The sequence below is a fragment of the Thamnophis elegans genome, chromosome 6 (genome assembly GCF_009769535.1).
Source record: "Thamnophis elegans isolate rThaEle1 chromosome 6, rThaEle1.pri, whole genome shotgun sequence".
Lineage (NCBI taxonomy): Eukaryota > Metazoa > Chordata > Lepidosauria > Squamata > Colubridae > Thamnophis > Thamnophis elegans.
This window is the reverse complement of record NC_045546.1, coordinates 6,007,541-6,026,280: the sequence shown is the minus strand read 5'-3', so window position 1 is coordinate 6,026,280 and position 18,740 is coordinate 6,007,541. Positions and strand designations below refer to the sequence as shown.

Here is an 18,740-nt window from a genome sequence, read left to right as displayed (position 1 = left end):
GATCTGGAAGCCCACGGTGAGCAAACATCTCCAGTGAAAACTGTCTGGGAAAGTTTTCCTCCATGCAATAGCAATAGCTCTTAGATTTACGAAAGTAAGTCCTCGACTTACAACCACAACAATTGAGCGCAAAATTTCTATGGTTAACCGAGACCTGTGTTGAGTTTTGCCTCGTTTTATGACCTTTCTTGCTACGTCTGTTAAGGGAATCACGGCAGTAAGTCCGTCGTTAAAGTGAATCTGGCTTCCACAATTCCACAAACTCAAGGATGTGGTCGGATCCGGCCCACAGGGCCCAAACTCAAGGATGTGATTGAATCTGATCCGCAGGGCCCAATCAAGGATGTGGTTGGATTCAGGCCTCAGGGCCATCCTCAAAAATGTAAGGGGCCAGCCCGCGTCCCTTCAGCCCAGTGTGAAGAGGAAACATGCCAGCAGTTTGGGGAGTGGCATCAAGCTGGCCATGCCCACCCAGTCAGCCACGCCCACCCAGCCGCCAAGATCAACCACAGCCGTGACGCGGCCCTCAATGAAATTGAGTTTGACACCCCTGCAGTAGATTACGGTGTACTTTATATACTCAACAGGGTTTTCCAAAGAACAGGCTGAAACCGTGGTCTCAGCGTTGATGAATTTGTCAGCGGTCAGCCTGGATACCGTCTACAAGGATATGGTAACGCAAGGCCAACAGGTAAATGGTTATTCCTTGCACGCATCACTTTTTATGGCCATTCATACAGGTAATACTCCACCTACAGCCACCATGGGAGCCAGAATTTCTGTCGTTAAACAAGGCGGTGGTTCAATGAGTCACCCTTGATTTTACCACTATCCTAACTATGGTTGTTAAGCGAATCGCCACTGTTTGTTGAATGAATCACTTGGCTGTTAAGCGAATCTGGCTTCCTCCATTGATTTTGCTTGGTGGGAATCCGGCAGGGAAGGTCGGGAATGATGGGATCATGTGACACCCCCTCCCCAGGACCCCGCATCCATCGTAAATACAACCATTGCGATGGTGGGGAGTCTGCAACCGTTGTAAAGGGCAAGGATTTGCACTAAGATTGTTGTATTTTCAAACGGCCACTAAACGAATTATGGTTAAGTCAAGGATTACGTGTAATCTTGACGTAATCTTCCCCATTGTCTTCATAATTCTGTTCTGACCTAGGCTTCACCGAATCACGAAGCAGAATCCTTATCCCGAAAAAAGACCCTTTTTATTTGGCTAATGTGAATTCCTCTCATTCACCTCCAGCAAAGTCCCGGCAAACAGTCTTTCGAGGGGGAATTTACAACCACAGACCTTATCAGGCTTGGAGAGCTGCCAGGCCGAGATCTTCCCAACCCTGTACAGGAAAATAATTGGCAAGGAATCTCTGAGAGTCAGGAACAAATCTTCACACTAATTAAATGAGACCGCCTGCTGCCAATTACCTCCACTAGACCAATAAGATCCCACAGACTAGGCCTCCTCCGAATTCCATCAGCCACCCAGTGCCGACTGGCGACTACCCGGAGGAGGGTCTTCTCGGTGGCTGCTCCGACCCTCTGGAACGAACTCCCCGTGGAGATTCGTACCCTCACCACCCTCCAGGCCTTCCGCACAGCCCTTAAAACCTGGCTGTTCTGGCAGGCCTGGGGCTAAAGACTCTCAGCCCCACTCTGAATGGTATGATTGTTGCGTTTTTAATAGTATATGGTCTTTGTTCTGTAATTTGTTTGTTTGTTTTCCCCCTCCCTTGAATTGTGAGCTGCCCTGAGTCCCCTCAGGGAAAGGGGCGGCATATAAATAAAGCAAATTCCAAATTCCAATTCCAAATTGTCTCCTGCAAACCCCATTCCCCTTTATTTCCTCTGGGAGGGGCCATTCACCGTCCACCTGTGCCTTTACTCCCAAGTCGGCCCTTGTTCCTTAGCTGTTCCCTTCTCCTGGCAGCTCTGCACATGTGCACACTGGGAACAGGCTCCAGTTGTTCTTCTGCCCCACTGATCTCCAACTCCGAAGGCAGCCGATAACTATTGGATGGCCCTGGCCCCATCTGCCTCTGACGCAGAGCCCTCATCAGAGCCTTACCCAGACTCCAGGACTGGCCCATGTTCCTCCCCAACCTCCTCACTGTCTGAGTCTGCCACCAGCTCCACTCGACGCTAAATTCTTTAGGCAATTCATATCTTAAGCACAGCTTTGTTAGAAACCAGTTGCATGTTGCAGGGATATTTGGAACTTTTAGATTTTCTGCTGTTTTACCAGGAATTTAGGGTTGATAATATGGGGGTCACCTGGCTGAGGGAGCCAGCATTGTCCGAAGACACTTCTGTGATCATGGCCAGCCTTGGCTGTATACCAAGACGCACAGAACATATTGAAAGGATACCTATTTATCTACTTACATTTCAGGCCCACTGAAATGGTACTTGTTTATCTACTTACATCTGCATTCTTTCAAACTGCTAGGAGGGCAGGAGCTGGAGCAAGGAACGGGAGTTCACCCCGTTCTGCAGTGCTCGGGTGTCAAATCTGGGCTGCCAGTTAGCTCAAAGCAGACTTGAACCTTGGTCTTTCCATTCCAAACAGAACATCTGAATTGTTACACTTCTTGGTGGTGGGATGGCCTTGTAAAATTATTGCCCATAAGGAAACCGTTAGAAGTGTGCAAAACATTTTGAGATCTAATTGTCCTGACATTAAACGTTGTGCCTTAAAAAGAGTGTGCATGCACGTATGTGTGTATGTTTGCATATGATGTACAAATACAGTGTATGAAATTTGCCGCTGCTTCTCCAAAATGTTCAATGCAATATGTTGTCATTACACAGAACATTTTTCTGACATGGTCCCATCTCATGGACTAAATGTCCTGCCAGAAAACGATGAATATTTAAGATGCCTTTCAACATTTTGTGTGTATATATGTATATTTTATCTTTTATGTTTTAGGAAATAACTTTGCAACAGATAATGTTTCATCTGGATTCCATTCGCAAGGATATGGTCATTCTTGAGAAGAGCGAATTTGCCAATTTGAGAGCAGAAAACGAGGTATTATCCCTGTCAGAGCATGCCATGTCAGGAAGAGAGAGAGGGAAGGGAGAGAGAGAGAGAGAGAAAGAGGAAGAGAGAGAGGGAAGGGAGAGAGAGAGAGAGAGAGAGGGAAATCGCCCTCACATGGCCTCCTTTATATAGACAGCTTCTTAAAGTGGCAGTAGCCCTGCTGATTCATTCTCATTTCATCATCTCAATTTACAGCCTTACAGCAGCTGGTCAGCTATTAAATCATCATTACCTTAACACCCCCACTTCCACCCCAAAAATGCCCTGAGCCGTATCTGTTTAGTTTGTGAAGTTTTTCTGCAAAATTGACAATTTTCAGATTTTATATCTTTGGTGCGATGTTTCAAATTCAGTCCCAAACAGGAGTTTGTAGGGGCGTGAATGGGAGATGGCTGGTTGCAGCCCTTTAAAGGAGCTTCATCGTGGCTGAGATACATCAATGAAAGTTACAGGTTGTGAAAGTTAACATGCCTATTTTGTATGTTGCAGCTCCTTTATGCCATTTCTTTGCTTTCTTCCTCTCTTCCTTAGAAAATGAAAATTGAATTGGATCAAGTTAAACAGCAACTAATGGTAAGTCGACCAGGGATAGCCAAGCCGTTCAGTTTTAGGACAGAGTTAAACCTCCTTTTAAAAATAAGTAGCCGATAACCTGGCATTTCCCAGGCATTTATTTATAGGGGGAAAATGTCCGGACAAATGTAATTTGAAAATTCAGGGGGGAAAAAAAGAACATTCCGTTTTCTCCTTCCTAGAATTGAGAGTGATGTGTTTTTCTTTAAAGAATGAAACTAACCAGATCAGAGCTGAAAACAAACTGGACATCAACTTGGAGAGAAGCAGAGTAACCGATATGGTGAGTAAGTTCTGTGTTGGGTTTTTTTTTCTTATCTAAAAGAAGTCCTTGTCTTACAACCAGAATGGTGCCCCACATTTCTGTTACTGAACAAGGCAAAACTGTTAAGTGAGCTTCGTCTCCGTTTTGCTATCTTTTTTGTTTTTGCCACAGTTGTTAAGTGAATCATTTGGTCACTAAGTGACTCACATATTCATTAAGGGAATCTGGTTCACCCCATGGACTTCGCTTGTCAGAAACCAGCCGGGAAGGCTTTTCAGTGCTGTTGTATCTTGGAACAGTCATTAAATCAACAGTTGTAAATCAAGGAGGACCTGTTAGTTGAGCTGATTATGCATTCCTGTTTTTTTTTAAATTATTTTTGTTATTTTTTTTTCTAATTCTCCAGTTCACAGATCAAGAAAGAAAGCTGATGGAAAACTCCACAGAATTTCATAAAAAAGTAAGTGTTCGAATCATTTTTATTCTAGGCCTAGTCAATAACCCGGCATTGCCCCGGTATTGATTTATAGAGCGGAAATTTCCGAACCAAATGTCATTTCTAATGTTGGATTTTCCCCCCTTACCAGAGGGAGCCCCCTTGTGGAGAACTGTGAAGCCTGCAAGAGCCACTTCTCCCTGAGCCCTGATTTCGGCAACATTTAAATTAGTTTAAAATGTTTTGCATCTGCCCCCAGAAGCCTAATTTCTAATGTTGGATTTTCCCCCTTACCAGACGGAGCCCCCTTGTGCAGTACTGTGAAGCCGTTACCACGGCAACTTCATTGTGCTGTACAGTAGAAGCCATTTTAAGGCACAACAGGAGGTATCTTAACAGAACACCACCACCACCAAGAGGTGTTAGGGGGTCTCTTAACCCCATAGTATTTGTTTCCAGAGAGTAAGTCGTTTGTGTACCAAGTTTGGTTGAACTTGCTTGAGGCGTTCCAGAGTTACGCTGGAACATACATACACACACAGCCATTTTTATTTTTATTCCAGAATCTAGATTCTAGGTCAGTGTTTCTCAACCTTGGCAACTTGAAGATATGTGGACTTCAATTCCCAGAATTCCCCAGCCAGCCATGCTTGGCAACTGACATATAGAAGTTGCAGCATCCCAGGGTCACTTAATGGCCATTTGTATCCTTGCCAGCTGGCTTCTAACAAGCAAAGTCAATGGGGGAAATCGGATTCGCTTAATAACCCCATGAGTCCCTTAACAACTGTAGTGATTCCCTTAAAATTCCCTTTTTTTAAACTTCTGTATTATGTGTTTCTTTTAATATTGTACGCCGCCCTGAGTCCTTGGGAGAAGAGCGGCATATAAATCTAATAAACCTAAACTTTAAAACCCTGGCAAAAAAATGGTTGCAAAATTGGGCATGTTTCACTTAACAACCGCCTTGCTTAGCAATGGCAATTCTGTTCCCATTTTTGGTCATAAGTCGAGGACTAATTGTAATAGGCAGCAACGTGATGGAAGGAAATGTATACATTTTAAATAACCTGACAGGACAGAAATAACCTTTTCCTGGGTGTCCAAAATTAGTTAATTCTTGATTCCTCGTAAGGGGCTGTCACAAAGAAGAGGGGACCCACTTACTTTCCAAAACCCCTGAGGGCAGGACAAGAAGCAGTGGGTGGAAACTAATCAAAGAGAAAAGCAAGCTAGAACAAAGGAGAAAATTCCTGGCAGAACAATTAATTAGTGGCACAACTTATCATCATCATCATCATCATCATTTAACGACCCTATAATCCCTTCCGGGGTGGAGTCAGGGCAACTGAATGGAACCAGCAGAGTGTTTAATGGCCAGATGCCTTTCCTGTTGCCAATGCAGAGTTTTATTCAGCAGATATATTCCCATTATGCCCAGAGAGAGAGAAATATCTGCCTCTACCTAGGATTGAACTCACAGCCTCCTGATTGTGAGGCCAGAGCTCCACCTCTAGGCCACCACACCACTTGGACAACTTACCTCCATCACTGGAGTTTTTTAAGAAGAGGCTTGTCCAGGTGGGTTTCCCGCGTGAGAGCAGGGAGGGTTGGACTAGAAGACCTTCAAGATCCCTTCCAACTCTGTTACTCTTGCAAAGGATGTTGATGCCACACTAAACCACAGGGAGAGAATTGCCTGTCTCTGCTAACTTCCTGGCTCATTTTGGGTACCAAAGGATGTTCTGTGTGTCCTCCTAGGATTCCAACACCAACAGTTCCCTGACAGAAGTCAACAATAAAATTGACGCCGAGATTGCAGCTCTCAAAACACTCATGGAGTCGAATAAGCTGGAAACCATCCGGTATTTGGCAGGTATGTGCCAAATTAAAAGCCAGCCTCCAAAAGCAGAATGCTTAGCAATTGAAACAAACCGACAGCATCCTCTGTAGTTGCTGAATGATAAGAGACGTGGTGGCACAGTGCTTAGAATGTGGTTGTCCAAATAGCATACAAATCAGAGTTCAAGGCAAAGTATTCCTCAAAGTTCCAATTTATTAAGAGAGCTGCGTTGGCACATCTGGGAAAACCTGAATCTGAAAGCTCTCCCCCCCCCCCAGTTGAAAGTTCAAGATCCTGCCCCCAAACCTACAAATCCATCACATGGTCCAATCTTCCACTGCCATGCTGGCAGCTCCACCCATCCAGTTCCGGTCAGGTGCAAGAGGTGCAGAGACAAAGGATGACCTTGGCTTTCTAGAAGGAATGTTGTTATGGCTACGTAGCATCTAACTCCGTACAATCCCCCCCTCCCGTTTTCCCACAACGGAAAAGGCATAGTTGAATACTAGAAAGTGTGTCAGGCCAAAGATTCAATAGGAATATGGCTGCAGGCCTGACAGAGGTATCGCAGGCTAACTCTGCCGACTGTCAGCAGTTCGGTGCTGATGGGGCTCAAGGTTGACTCAGCCTTTTGTCCTTCTGAGGTTGGTGAAATGAGGACCCAGATTGTTGGGGGAGGGGGCAAAATGCTGATTCTGTAAATTGTTTAGAGAGGGCTGCAAAGCACTGTGATGCAGTATATAAGTCTTAAGTGCTACTGCTATTCCTATGTCGGTTATTTGCTCTCATGTCATACTATTCCCTCACTTGTTTACTGTTTTGCTTTAATAATTTAATAAAAGGTGGCAAAGGGTCCAGAGGCTAAATCATATCATGATTGAGGGAACCAGGTATGTCTAGTCTAGTAGAGAGAAGGATTCGGGGGTGATACGTTAGGTCAACTAGAGTCAATTTTCCTTCTCACACAAGTCCGTGGAGATTCTCCGTCATCCAGGCCAGAAATAAAAAGAAATAAAAATTTTGGTAAGATATTCATTTTCACTTTGTACATTTTAATGCAGCGTCCTCTAAACATCTCTAAGATGACCACCTAGCTGCTGTTTGAAGGCCTCTTGTGAAGATCTTCAGCTGGAATCAAAGGGTGATATCCTGGTTGCTCTTCTCTGCCCTTTTTCTAAAGATGTTGAGACTCTAGAAAGAGTGCAGGGAAGAGCAACATGGATGATTAGGGGACTTGAGGCTAAAACATATGAAGAACAGTTGCAGAAACTGGGCATGGCTAGTCTAGTTAGTCTAGTGAAGAGAAGGACCTGGGGAGACAGGATAGCAGCCTTCCAATATTTGAGGGGCTGCCACAGAGAGGAGGGGAGTCAAGCTATTCTCCAAAGCACCCAAAGGCCAGGCAAGGAATAATGGATGGAAACTGATCAAGGAGAGATTCAACCTAGAAATAAGGGGGAATTTTCTGACCGGGAGAACAATCAACCAATGGAACAGAAGTTGCCTTCAGAAGTTGTGGGAGCTTCATGGAGGCTTTCAAGAAGAGACTGGACAGCCATCTGTCAGAAATGGTGTAGGGTCTCCTGTTTTTTGGGGGGGGGTTGGACTAGATGACCTACGAGGTCCCTTCCAACTCTGTTAATCTGTTAAAATGGTGACGGCAAATTGCATGAAACATTTTTTAACCCAAAAAGTTTCACTTATTTTTTTTTCTTCTTCTACTTTTAATTTCAGCTTCTGTTTTCACTTGCCTTGCCATTGCTTTGGGATTTTATCGATTTTGGAAATAAGGAACTCACCGATGGGGAGCGAAAAAGAGGACAGAGCAACAACAACAACCAAAAAAAAAACCTAATTGAAAACCTTAAACATATCTGAGATAACATCTTCTGGCTGATCTTTTCAGCGTTTTTTTCATCAGCCGTGATCTTTTTCATCCTGCGTCCCTCTGGACAGCTCAAAACAATTTGTGCCCAGTTGAAAGAGTTGTAGGAGGTGATCTGCTGGTGCCCAAGAGATCTCTGGAGCTTGAAAACTTAGAAAAGGGAGATAAAAATGTACCGGATAATCCCAAAAGCTACAACCAGCTGTGGTGTCATATGCTGCAGCTGGTTTCCTCTGCTCCAGCCTGATCTTCTTGGCCTTTGTTCTTTGGGTTGAATGTTCTTGCTCACCATTGCAGCTTTGAAAATTCAGATTGGCTGCAAATTTACACAGTTGCCCTCCCTAACATATCCGGAAGGTTCCAATAACAGAACGTTGTTTTTGCGCACAAGTTTTGGAGCTTAAATCTGGTGGTGGAAACATTTCTTTTTCATCAGTATTCTGACCTAGGCTTCCCCAGCAGTGCAAAGCCGAGTCCTCGTCCTGATAAACCCTTTTATTTAAATTACAGTGAATTCCTCTCCAGCAAAGTCTTTCCTCTCCCACAGTCTTTCAATATAGTTCACAAGTACCGACCTTTATCAGGCTTGGAGAGTGGCCAGGCCGATATCTTTCAGACGGCGCAATACTTGGCAAGAATGCAGGAATGAACTAATGGTCTCCTGCAAATTCCACTCCCCTGTTGCTCCTCTTTTATTCCCTGTGGGAGGGGCCATTCACCGTCCACCTGTGGCTTTACTCCCAAGTCGACCCTCATCTGGCAATTCTGCGCATGCGCACACAGGGAACAGGCTCCAGCTGTTCATCTGCTTTACTGATGTCTGACTCCGAAGGCAGCTGATAACTGTCAGATGGCTCTGGCCCCCTCTCTGCCTCCGACACGGAGCCCTCATCAGAGCCTTTCCCAGACTCCAGGACTGGCCCATGTTCCTCCCCAACCTTCTCACTGTCCGAATCTGCTGCCAGCTCTGTTGGCCACAACAATCAGATGTTCCACTTCCCTCATATATAACATCATTAGAGATTGGAGTTTGGAGTTTATTCAGTTTGTAGGCCGCCCTATTCCCCAAAGGGACTCAGGGCGGCTGAACAAAAGCCAAGGGAGGGGAAATTACAAAAAGTAAGACAAAAACAATCGGACAATACGAACAATTTAAAAGCACAACAGACACAGCAAATTCGAGTGGGGGGGGGGGGGGGACTCAACCCCAGGCTTGCTGGGACAGCCAGGTCTTCACGGCCGTCCGGAAGGCCCGAAGGGTGGAGAGGGTCCGAATCTCCACGGGGAGCTTGTTCCAAAGGGCCGGGGCAGCCACAGAGAAGGCCCTCCTCCGAGTAGTCGCCAGCCGACATTGGCCGGCAGATGGAATACGGAGGAGGCCTAATCTGTGGGATCGAATGGGTCTGTGGGAGGTAATCGGCAGAAGGCGGTCTCTCAAGTACCCAGGTCCAATACCATGTAGGGCTTTATAAGTAATAACTAGCACCCTGAAGCGTACCCGGAGATCGACAGGTAGCCAGTGCAGCTCGCGGAGGATAGGTGTGATGTGGGTGTACCTAGGTGCACCCACAATCGCTCGTGCAGCTGCATTCTGGACCAGCTGGAGTCTCCGAACACTCTTCAAGGGCTGCCCCATGTAGAGCGCATTGCAGTAGTCCAGTCTTGAGGTCACGAGGGCGTGAGTGACTGTTCTGAGAGCCTCCTGGTTCAGGTAGGGACGCAATTGGTGCACCAGGCGGACCTGGGCAAACGCCCCCCTGGTCACAGCCGACAATTGTGTCTCACTTGGCACGAGAAAACCAACCAATGGGCAATGTTCAAAAATTGCTTTATTCTCATTTAAGGTGACTGAATGTATTGCATTTTTTTCCCCTGAGGAACACATACCACTACTTATATTACATTCTAGATTGGGAATCTAGGCCCTTTCTAGGTCAGTAGTCTCAGGATTGCATAGCAGCCACGCTACACCCCCCCCCCCAATCCCGCGTTCCCGTAACCTGGGCCGCTTCCAAATGCATGGACTTCAACTCCCAGAATTCTCTTCACCGCCTTGACTTTTGCTGAGAATGCTAGGAAGTGAGAGCGAAGCATCTGAAGAGACTATAAGCCGTTATAAGGGGAAATACCATATTTTTCAGAGTATAAGATGCAGCAAGATTTTGAAGACAATTTTTTTTAAAAAAAGTGTTTGCACTCTGCAGATCTCCCCAAAACAGCCTGTTTTTCTTCCAAAAAAAAGGGCATGAATAGTATTTAGGAGGTTTGTAGAGTGCTCCTGGGGTTTCTCCCCATCCAAAACGAGCAAAAAATGGCCCGATTTTAACAAAAATGGGCCACTTTTTTTCAAAAAGGGCATGCATAGCCTTTAGGAGGCTTGTAGAGTGCTCCTGGGGGCTGGGGAGGCAAAATTGAGCAAAAAATGACCTGTTTTGTGCTCATTTCTGCCCTCCCCAGCCCCCAGGAGCACCCTGGAAGCCTCCTAAAGGCTCTGCACGGCTATTTTGGTGAGGGGGGGCAGGATTTCGGGAGGCAAAAAAATGCTGTATTCATTGTATAAGACGCACCCAGATTCTCAGCCTCTTTTTTGAGGGGAAAAAGGTGCGTCTTAACACTCCGAAAAATACGGTAGGTGACAGAAAAATTAAATGTGTAATAGTTTCAAAAAAGGTTGCGAGATCTGGGACGTTGTTTCACAGCCTTAACCACTTTACGATGAATGGACTACAACACCCAGATTTCCCTAGCCAGCATTCTGGGAGTTGAAGTCCACTCATCTTAAACCGGCTAAGGCTGAGAAACGGTGATCTAAGATATCCTTCAGTTCGGTTCTCTACCAGTTGTTGGCTGAAACGAATTCTGGGACTTTTTGAGGTGCTATATCACTAAATCTTGGCCTTTTTTCAGGTAAGCAAAAAATAAAACAAGGTGCCTTTTAAAACTTAGCGCCGTTTGTAAGGAAGAAGGAATGCCAGAGCAATTTCAGACTGTCACATTCTTTGAATTCTCTTTTGTGGCAATCTGGTAGAAGTTACTACTATTTGTTAATCTGCGATGCTTCTTGCCCGATTACTCTTCTTCCCTTATCGAAGATTGGATTCACCTTCACCCATTGGCTGTTTCAGGGAAGTCAAAACACCTGCCAGTAAATCCACATGACTCGCTCACAAACTAACATGGCATTCAGGCTTGTTAGCCATATCTTATCGAATGAGTCTTGAGCAGTGGTGGCGCTGTGGTTAGAATGCGGTATTGCAGGCTAATTCTGCCCACTGCCAGTTCGACTCTCACTGGCTCAAGGTTGACTCAGCCTTCCATCCTTCCGAGGTCAGTAAAATGAGGACCCAGATTGTTGGGGGCCATGGTGGCGCAGTGGTTAGAATGCATTATTGCAGGCTAATTCTGCCCACTGCCAGTTCGACTCTCACTGGCTCAAGGTTGACTCAGCCTTCCATCCTTCCGAGATCGGTAAAATGAGGACCCAGATTGTTGGGGTCCATGGTGGCGCAGTGGTTAGAATGCGGTATTGCAGGCAAATTCTGCCCACTGCCAGTTCGAGTTCGGCTGATTTTCAATATACAGAGGGCAACGTATCCATCACCAGTTAATTAAGAGGTTGGTGGGTATTTGGACTCTCAGTATGGAGCCTTAACGGGGATATTACATTTTATACACCTTGTCTCTGATCTAATCTGCTCTAGATTTTTGAGACGTTCCCCCATTGGTTTATCCAGAATATTGAGATAGGGACACAGTGCTCAGCGGCTAAAACACTGGTTTTGTCAATCACAAAGGTCGGCAGTTCAACAGTTCGAATCCCTAGCACTGAGTAACGAAGTGAGCTCCCGTTACTTGTCCCAGATTCTGCCAACCTAGCTGTTCGAAAACATGTAAAAATGCAAGTAGAAAAACATTGGGTGATGGGACAGATCATGGAACATCAAAAGTATCTTAACACTGAACTGTAAGTTTTGCTATTAAGAATGCCTGAGAGACCGCCTCCTGCCATTTACCTCCCAGAGACCCGTAAGATCGCACAGACGAGGCATCCAGATTCCATCTGCCGGTCAATGTCGGCTGGCGACTCCCCGTGGGAGGGCCTTCTCTGTAGCTGCTCCGGCCCTATGGAACGATCTTCCCGTGGAGATCCGGACCCTTACTACCCTTCCGGCCTTCCGCAAAGCAACCAAGACGTGGCTGTTCCGGCAGGCCTGGGGGCTGTTGATTTATCCAGCCCTCATTCTAAGCATGAATGTTGTGGAATTTTAATGTTGTTTTTTTAATTTGTTGTATGTTCCCCCCTTCCTTTTTATCTGAGTCTCTCGAGAGTGGGCAGCATACAAACCCTATAAATAAATAAATAAATGCCTGATAATAAACTTGATCTGAAAGAGATTACTAAGCATGGACTCAAACCTACAACGCCAAGGCACCACCCTAATGGCAGAGGGGGCAGCCGTCATCAACTCTCAAGCCTTGATTCCAGAGTTTTTGGATCCTGAAAAACCAACTGTCCTCACCCCAGCCATCTCACTGACCCAGAAGACAGGTGACTGGCCAGCACCAGCAGGGAACTTCGTTCCCAAAGACATGTATTGGAACTTATGGCCTAAGGGACTCGTGTCCACTGGAACTCACAGCCTATGGGACTTGTGCACCAAGCCCTACCCAGTAATGATGAATTAGTTCGTCAGGTGGAAGCGCAGGTCGCAAAGCTAATTTCCACCAAGAAACTCTACACCACACCAATCGCCGAGGAACCACCTTTAGATAACAGTGTTCTGTGCACCTTCAGCATTTAGTCATGCAGGCCACATGACCACGGAGACATCTTTGGACAGCACTAGCTCTTCGGCTTTGAAACAGCGTGGCACGACAAAACCACGCTCGACTAAGCCGCGCCCGATTAAACTGCGTCGCTGACGTCATCAACAGGGCGACAATAGCGAGCGCGGAGAAAGAAGGGCGCTTTAAATAGCGCTTTGAAAGCAAGCCGATTCAACTTAAGGTAAGGGTTAGCTTTAGAGTTAGCTTTAGGGTTAGGTTAAGGGTTAGGTTTAGGGTTAGGTTAAGGGTTAGGATTAGGTTAGGGTTAGGTTAAGGGTTAGGTTAAGGGTTAGGTTTAGGGGGGTTAGGTTTAGATTTAGGGGTTAATTTTAGGTTTAGCATTTACAGCGTGCTTCTGTCTCCGTGCTGTTGTTGCGCTGTTGATGACGTCAGCTATGTGGTTTTGTCGAGCGCGGTTTAGTCGAACACAGTTTTGCGGTGGAACCCTGAAACAGAGATGAGCACCGCCCCCTAGAGTCGGGAACGACTAGCACATATGTGCGAGGAGAACTGTTACCTTTACCTAATATTGAGATACCACATTGAAAAGATATGGGTTGAGAGGAAGGAAGGATTTATTATTATTATTAAAGATGTCCTTTAAAATGCCATATTAATTCACCTGACTTAAACCTGCCTTTCCAGAGCTGAATTTTCTGCATTTTATCTTGCATTGCCCCCCAAAAAATACGCAAACCGCAGAGTGCTTAAAGCTGCCAGATGTTTTTTTTTTCCTTTGCGAAGGGAAGATTTAAGTACGCATTGCCAGCTGGTTCATTCCCCAATTCCCTTGAATACGTGTGTCAGACAGAACATTGTGGGGTTTTTTTTAAAATTGCAGTATTGTGTTTTTTTAGTTCTATCAAACGGTCTTGTCTTCTTCACCACTGTGCTCTCCAGATGTTGGAGAAATCATTGATTTTTTTTTTCTTACTTTGACATGGTGAAAAGGGAGGTGGGTTGGGACAGCAGCCCCAAAGCACAAGGGAGGCTGGATGTCTTCAGAAATAATTCTTGTTGCTTTGAATTTTATAAACTGAAATTCTTGGAAGTGAATGTGTCTGTTTTAATATTAGGCAACTACTGCCCCCTAGGGTTCACCTCTGGATTTTCTACTTGGCTGCAAATTTCCAGAATTGCTTAGCTGTTCAGTCCCTTCTTACACTTTGTAAATGTTCCGACCCAGCTCCCAAACACTAGAAACCTTCTGTAGTTAAATAAACGTTCCCTTTATAAGGAGCGCCAGCACCCCCAGCAAAAAGTCTGTCTGTCTGTCTGTCTGTCTCCCACCCCACCCCACCCCCCCTCTCTCAATGCAGGCTAATAGGCCTGTATGGCAAGGAGATGAATAGCTGTCTGCCACATCTATCCATCTCCGCCCCCTGCCTTTTATCCCCAGAGCTAAGGTGGGGCTTCACTAGCAGCGGTGGCTCTTCCATCCCAAGGACCAGCCCATAGATTTCCACTGCTCTCCTCTCCTCTGCCACATCTATCCATCTCCGCCCCCTGCCTTTTATCCCCAGAGCTAAGGTGGGGCTTCGCTAGCAGCGGTGGCTCTTCTGTCCCAAGGACCAGCCCATAGATTTCCACTGCTCTCCTCTCCTCTGCCACATCTATTCATCTCCACCTCTTGCCTTTTATCCCCAGAGCTAAGGTGGGGCTTCGCTAGCAGCGGTGGCTCTTCTGTCCCAAGGACCAGCCCATAGATTTCCACTGCTCTCCTTTCCTCTGCCACATCTATTCATCTCCGCCCCCTGCCTTTTATCCCCAGAGCTGAGGTGGGGCTTCACTAGCAGCGGTGGCTCTTCCATCCCAAGGACCAGCCCATAGATTTCCACTGCTCTCCTCTCCTCTGCCACATCTATCCATCTCCGCCCCCTGCCTTTTATCCCCAGAGCTAAGGTGGGGCTTCACTAGTAGCGGTGGCTCTTCCATCCCAAGGACCAGCCCATAGATTTCCACTGCTCTCCTCTCCTCTGCCACATCTATCCATCTCCGCCCCCTGCCTTTTATCCCCAGAGCTAAGGTGGGGCTTCACTAGCAGCGGTGGCTCTTCCATCCCAAGGACCATCCCATAGATTTCCACTGCTCTCCTCTCCTCTGCCACATCTATTCATCTCTGCCCCCTGCCTTTTATCCCCAGAACTAAGGTGGGGCTTCACTAGCAGTGGTGGCTCTTCCGTCTCAAGGACCACCCCATAGATTTCCACTGCTCTCCTCTCCTCTGCCACATCTATCCATCTCCGCCCCCTGCCTTTTATCCCCAGAGCTAAGGTGGGGCTTCGCTAGCAGCCATGGCTCTTCCATCCCAAGGACCAGCCCATAGATTTCCACTGCTCTCCTCTCCTCTGCCTTCTGTGCATCCGCGCATCAGGCTCTGGACTCAGCTGTTCCTCATCAGCCACCTCCAGACCTGGGGGCTGTTGACTCTCCATTTGAGGGCTGACAGATGGCCCGGGCTCCACCTCTGTCCCTCTCTCTCTGCAAACTCCATTCCCTCTTTCCCCCTCGGAGCTCTCAGGTTGCCTTGATGCTGACCCTGACTCCCAAGCCGCCTCATCTCATTTGGCTGCTGAAGGGACCGGCAGCCGACAGGCCACAACAGTAAACCAACAGATCTCATTTCATCAAAAATGGCCTTCAACAATTTCTTTGAATTCCTCTAGGCCCGTGATGGCGAACCTATAACACGCGTGCCAGAAGTGGCACACAGAGCCATCTCTCCAGGCACACCAGCTGTGTCCTGTGGCTCTTCCAGGTTCTGGCGCGCACATGCTTGCCAGCCAGCTGGTCTTCGTGCACCTGGGAGTGTCAGAAACTGGGAGAGCAGTTCCCTGGCGCGCATGGGCGTGCTGGGAAGCTGAGCTTCCGGTTTCCAGCGCATGCATGCATGCCAGTCACTTGGTCTTCCGGTTTCTGGCATGCCTGCGTGCACAAAGCCAAAACAGCATGCGCAGGTGCGCCGGGGAACAGCTTTTCCGGTTTCCAGGGCTTCCCCATGTCAGGGGTGGGTTTCAACCGGTTTGCGGCGGTCCCAGCGAACCGGTTGGTCGGCGAACCCGGAAGTAAGTAACTTCCGGAAACGGCGAAGAGCCCACCCGCGCGCCCACGCTCCTTACCCGGTTTTGACGAGTTCTGCGCTTCCACGCATGCGCAGGACGCATACAGCGCCTGCGCGATCCTCCAGGAGCAGCTGGAGCATCGCACAGATGCTAGTATGCATGCGTGCGCCACACGCGTGCACGAGGACGCCGCCGGCCCCGTTCTAACCGAACCGGTTGGAACGGGGCGAGAAACCCACCCCTGTCCCATGTGCATGCGTGAACTCCCGTTTCAGCACCAGGGTGTTGAAAAGGTTCACTAACACAGCTGTAGGCCCTTTTCCCCCCACCCTTTTTTTTTTCCAAAAAGAGGTTTCACCCTGTACAACAAAAACAAATCTGCTGGAGTTCTTGGACTTACTGGGGCAAAATAAGACAGAGGCATCACTCATATTAAAGTGTTCAGTTTAGTAGCGTCCACATCGTAAAGCAGAAATTTCAGTGAGCCTTGGCTAAAAGAGCAACATATGCAACAGAGATTTATTTTTTTTAAGAAAAAATTATTAGTCTTTAATAACAAGCCAGCGTGTCGTAATTAGGGAGGCATTTCAAAACCCTTATATGTAATGTCAATGCGAGTTCGGAGGGAGCCATTCCAAATTTCCGGAACCCCAAAAGGGGTTAAATCCATGATACCCCAAATTGCATTTCCTGGTAAAATGCGTGGGAAAATCCCATTGGGGGAAAAAACCCACTTAGGGTTAGGGTTAGCTCCCCATGAACTCGTACAGCAAAATGGACATCGCCCATCGCAACGGTGCTTACAAGGGTGCAGAATTTTCTTGCCTGCATTATCCATGTTTCCTGGTAAAATACATGGGGAAATCCCATTGGGGGGAAAACCCAATTAGGGTTAGGGTTAGCTCCCCATGAACTCGTATAGCAAAATGGACATCGCCAGCAGATTCGGAGCGCAACGGTATGCTTACGAGGCCGCTGACTTTTCCTGCCTGCATTATCTACGTTTCCTGGTAAAATACATGGGGAAATCCCATTGGGGGAAAAACCCAATTAGGGTTAGGGTTAGCTCCCCATGAACTCGTATAGCAAAATGGACATCGCCAACGGATTCGGAGCGCAACGGTATGCTTACGAGGGGGCAGACTTTTCCTGCCTGCATTATCCACGTTTCCTGGTAAAATACATGGGGAAATCCCATTGGGGGAAAAACCCAATTAGGGTTAGGGTTAGCTCCCATGAACTCGTACAGGAAAATGGACATCGCCAACAGATTCGGAGCGCAACGGTATGCTTAGGCGGGCGCTGACTTTTCCTGCCTGCATTATCCACGTTTCCTGGTAAAATACATGGGGAAGTCCCATTGGGGTGGGGGAATACACTTAGGGTTAGCCCCCAATGAACTCGTACAGCAAAATGGACATCACCAACGGATTCGGAGCACAACGGTATGCTTACGAGGGCGCTGACTTTTCCTGCCTGCATTATCCACATTTCCTGGTAAAATACATGGGGAAATCCCATTGGGGGAAAAACCCAATTAGGGTTAGGGTTAGCTCCCCATAAACTCATACAGCAAAATGGACATTGCCAACGGATTCGGAGCACAATGGTATGCTTACGAGGGCGCTGACTTTTCCTGCCTGCATTATCCACGTTTCCTGGTAAAATACATGGGGAAATCCCATTGGGGGAAAAAACCCACTTAGGGTTAGGGTTAGCGCCCCATGAACTCGTACAGCAAAATGGACATCGCCAACGGATTCGGAGCACAACGGTATGCTTACGAGGGCGCTGACTTTTCCTGCCTGCATTATCCATGTTTCCTGGTAAAATACATGGGGAAATCCCATTGGGGGAAAAAACCCACTTAGGGTTAGGGTTAGCTCCCATGAACTCGTACAGGAAAATGGACATCGCCAACAGATTCGGAGCGCAACGGTATGCTTAGGCGGGCGCTGACTTTTCCTGCCTGCATTATCCACATTTCCTGGTAAAATACATGGGGAAATCCCATTGGGGGGGGGGGGGATACACTTAGGGTTAGGGTTAGCTCCCCATGAACTCGTACAGCAAAATGGACATCGCCAACGGATTCGGAGCGCAACGGTATGCTTACGAGGGCGCTGACTTTTCCTGCCTGCATTATCCACATTTCCTAGTAAAATGCATGGGAAAATCCCATTGGGGGAAAAAACCCACTTAGGGTTAAGGTTAGCTCCCATGAACTCGTACAGGAAAATGGACATCGCCAACAGATTCGGAGCGCAACGGTATGCTTAGGCGGGCGCTGACTTTTCCTGCCTGCATTATCCACATTTCCTGGTAAAATACATGGGGAAATCCCATTGGGGGGGGGATACACTTAGGGTTAGCTCCCCATGAACTTGTACAGCAAAATGGACATCGCCAACGGATTCGGAGCACAACGGTATGCTTACGAGGGCGCTGACTTTTCCTGCCTGCATTATCCACGTTTCCTGGTAAAATACATGGGGAAATCCCATTGGGGGGGGGAATACACTTAGGGTTAGGGTTAGCTCCCCATGAACTCGTACAGCAAAATGGACATCGCCAACGGATTCGGAGCGCAACGGTATGCTTACGAGGGCGCTGACTTTTCCTGCCTGCATTATCCATGTTTCCTGGTAAAATACATGGGGAAATCCCATTGGGGGGGGGATACACTTAGGGTTAGCTCCCCATGAACTTGTACAGCAAAATGGACATCGCCAACGGATTCGGAGCGCAACGGTATGCTTACGAGGGCGCTGACTTTTCCTGCCTGCCTTATCTA

The 18,740-nt window shown here is 47.3% G+C and overlaps 1 protein-coding gene across 1 annotated transcript in view; it reads left to right on the top strand.

Annotated features, from left to right (window-relative positions):
* Positions 1–8,077, top strand: part of CCDC90B (coiled-coil domain containing 90B) — an 11,553-nt gene extending 3,476 nt beyond the window's left edge. The window contains exons 2-9 of the mRNA XM_032219222.1: positions 1–16; positions 588–691; positions 2,942–3,043; positions 3,587–3,628; positions 3,840–3,911; positions 4,300–4,353; positions 6,091–6,205; positions 7,907–8,077. The exon at positions 1–16 is cut by the window's left edge and continues 104 nt beyond it. Of these exons, the coding sequence (XP_032075113.1) occupies positions 1–16; positions 588–691; positions 2,942–3,043; positions 3,587–3,628; positions 3,840–3,911; positions 4,300–4,353; positions 6,091–6,205; positions 7,907–7,962 (561 nt within the window). The 3' untranslated portion in view covers positions 7,963–8,077. The remainder of the gene's footprint in view (positions 17–587; positions 692–2,941; positions 3,044–3,586; positions 3,629–3,839; positions 3,912–4,299; positions 4,354–6,090; positions 6,206–7,906) is intronic.
* The last annotated feature ends 10,663 nt before the right edge of the window (positions 8,078–18,740 follow it).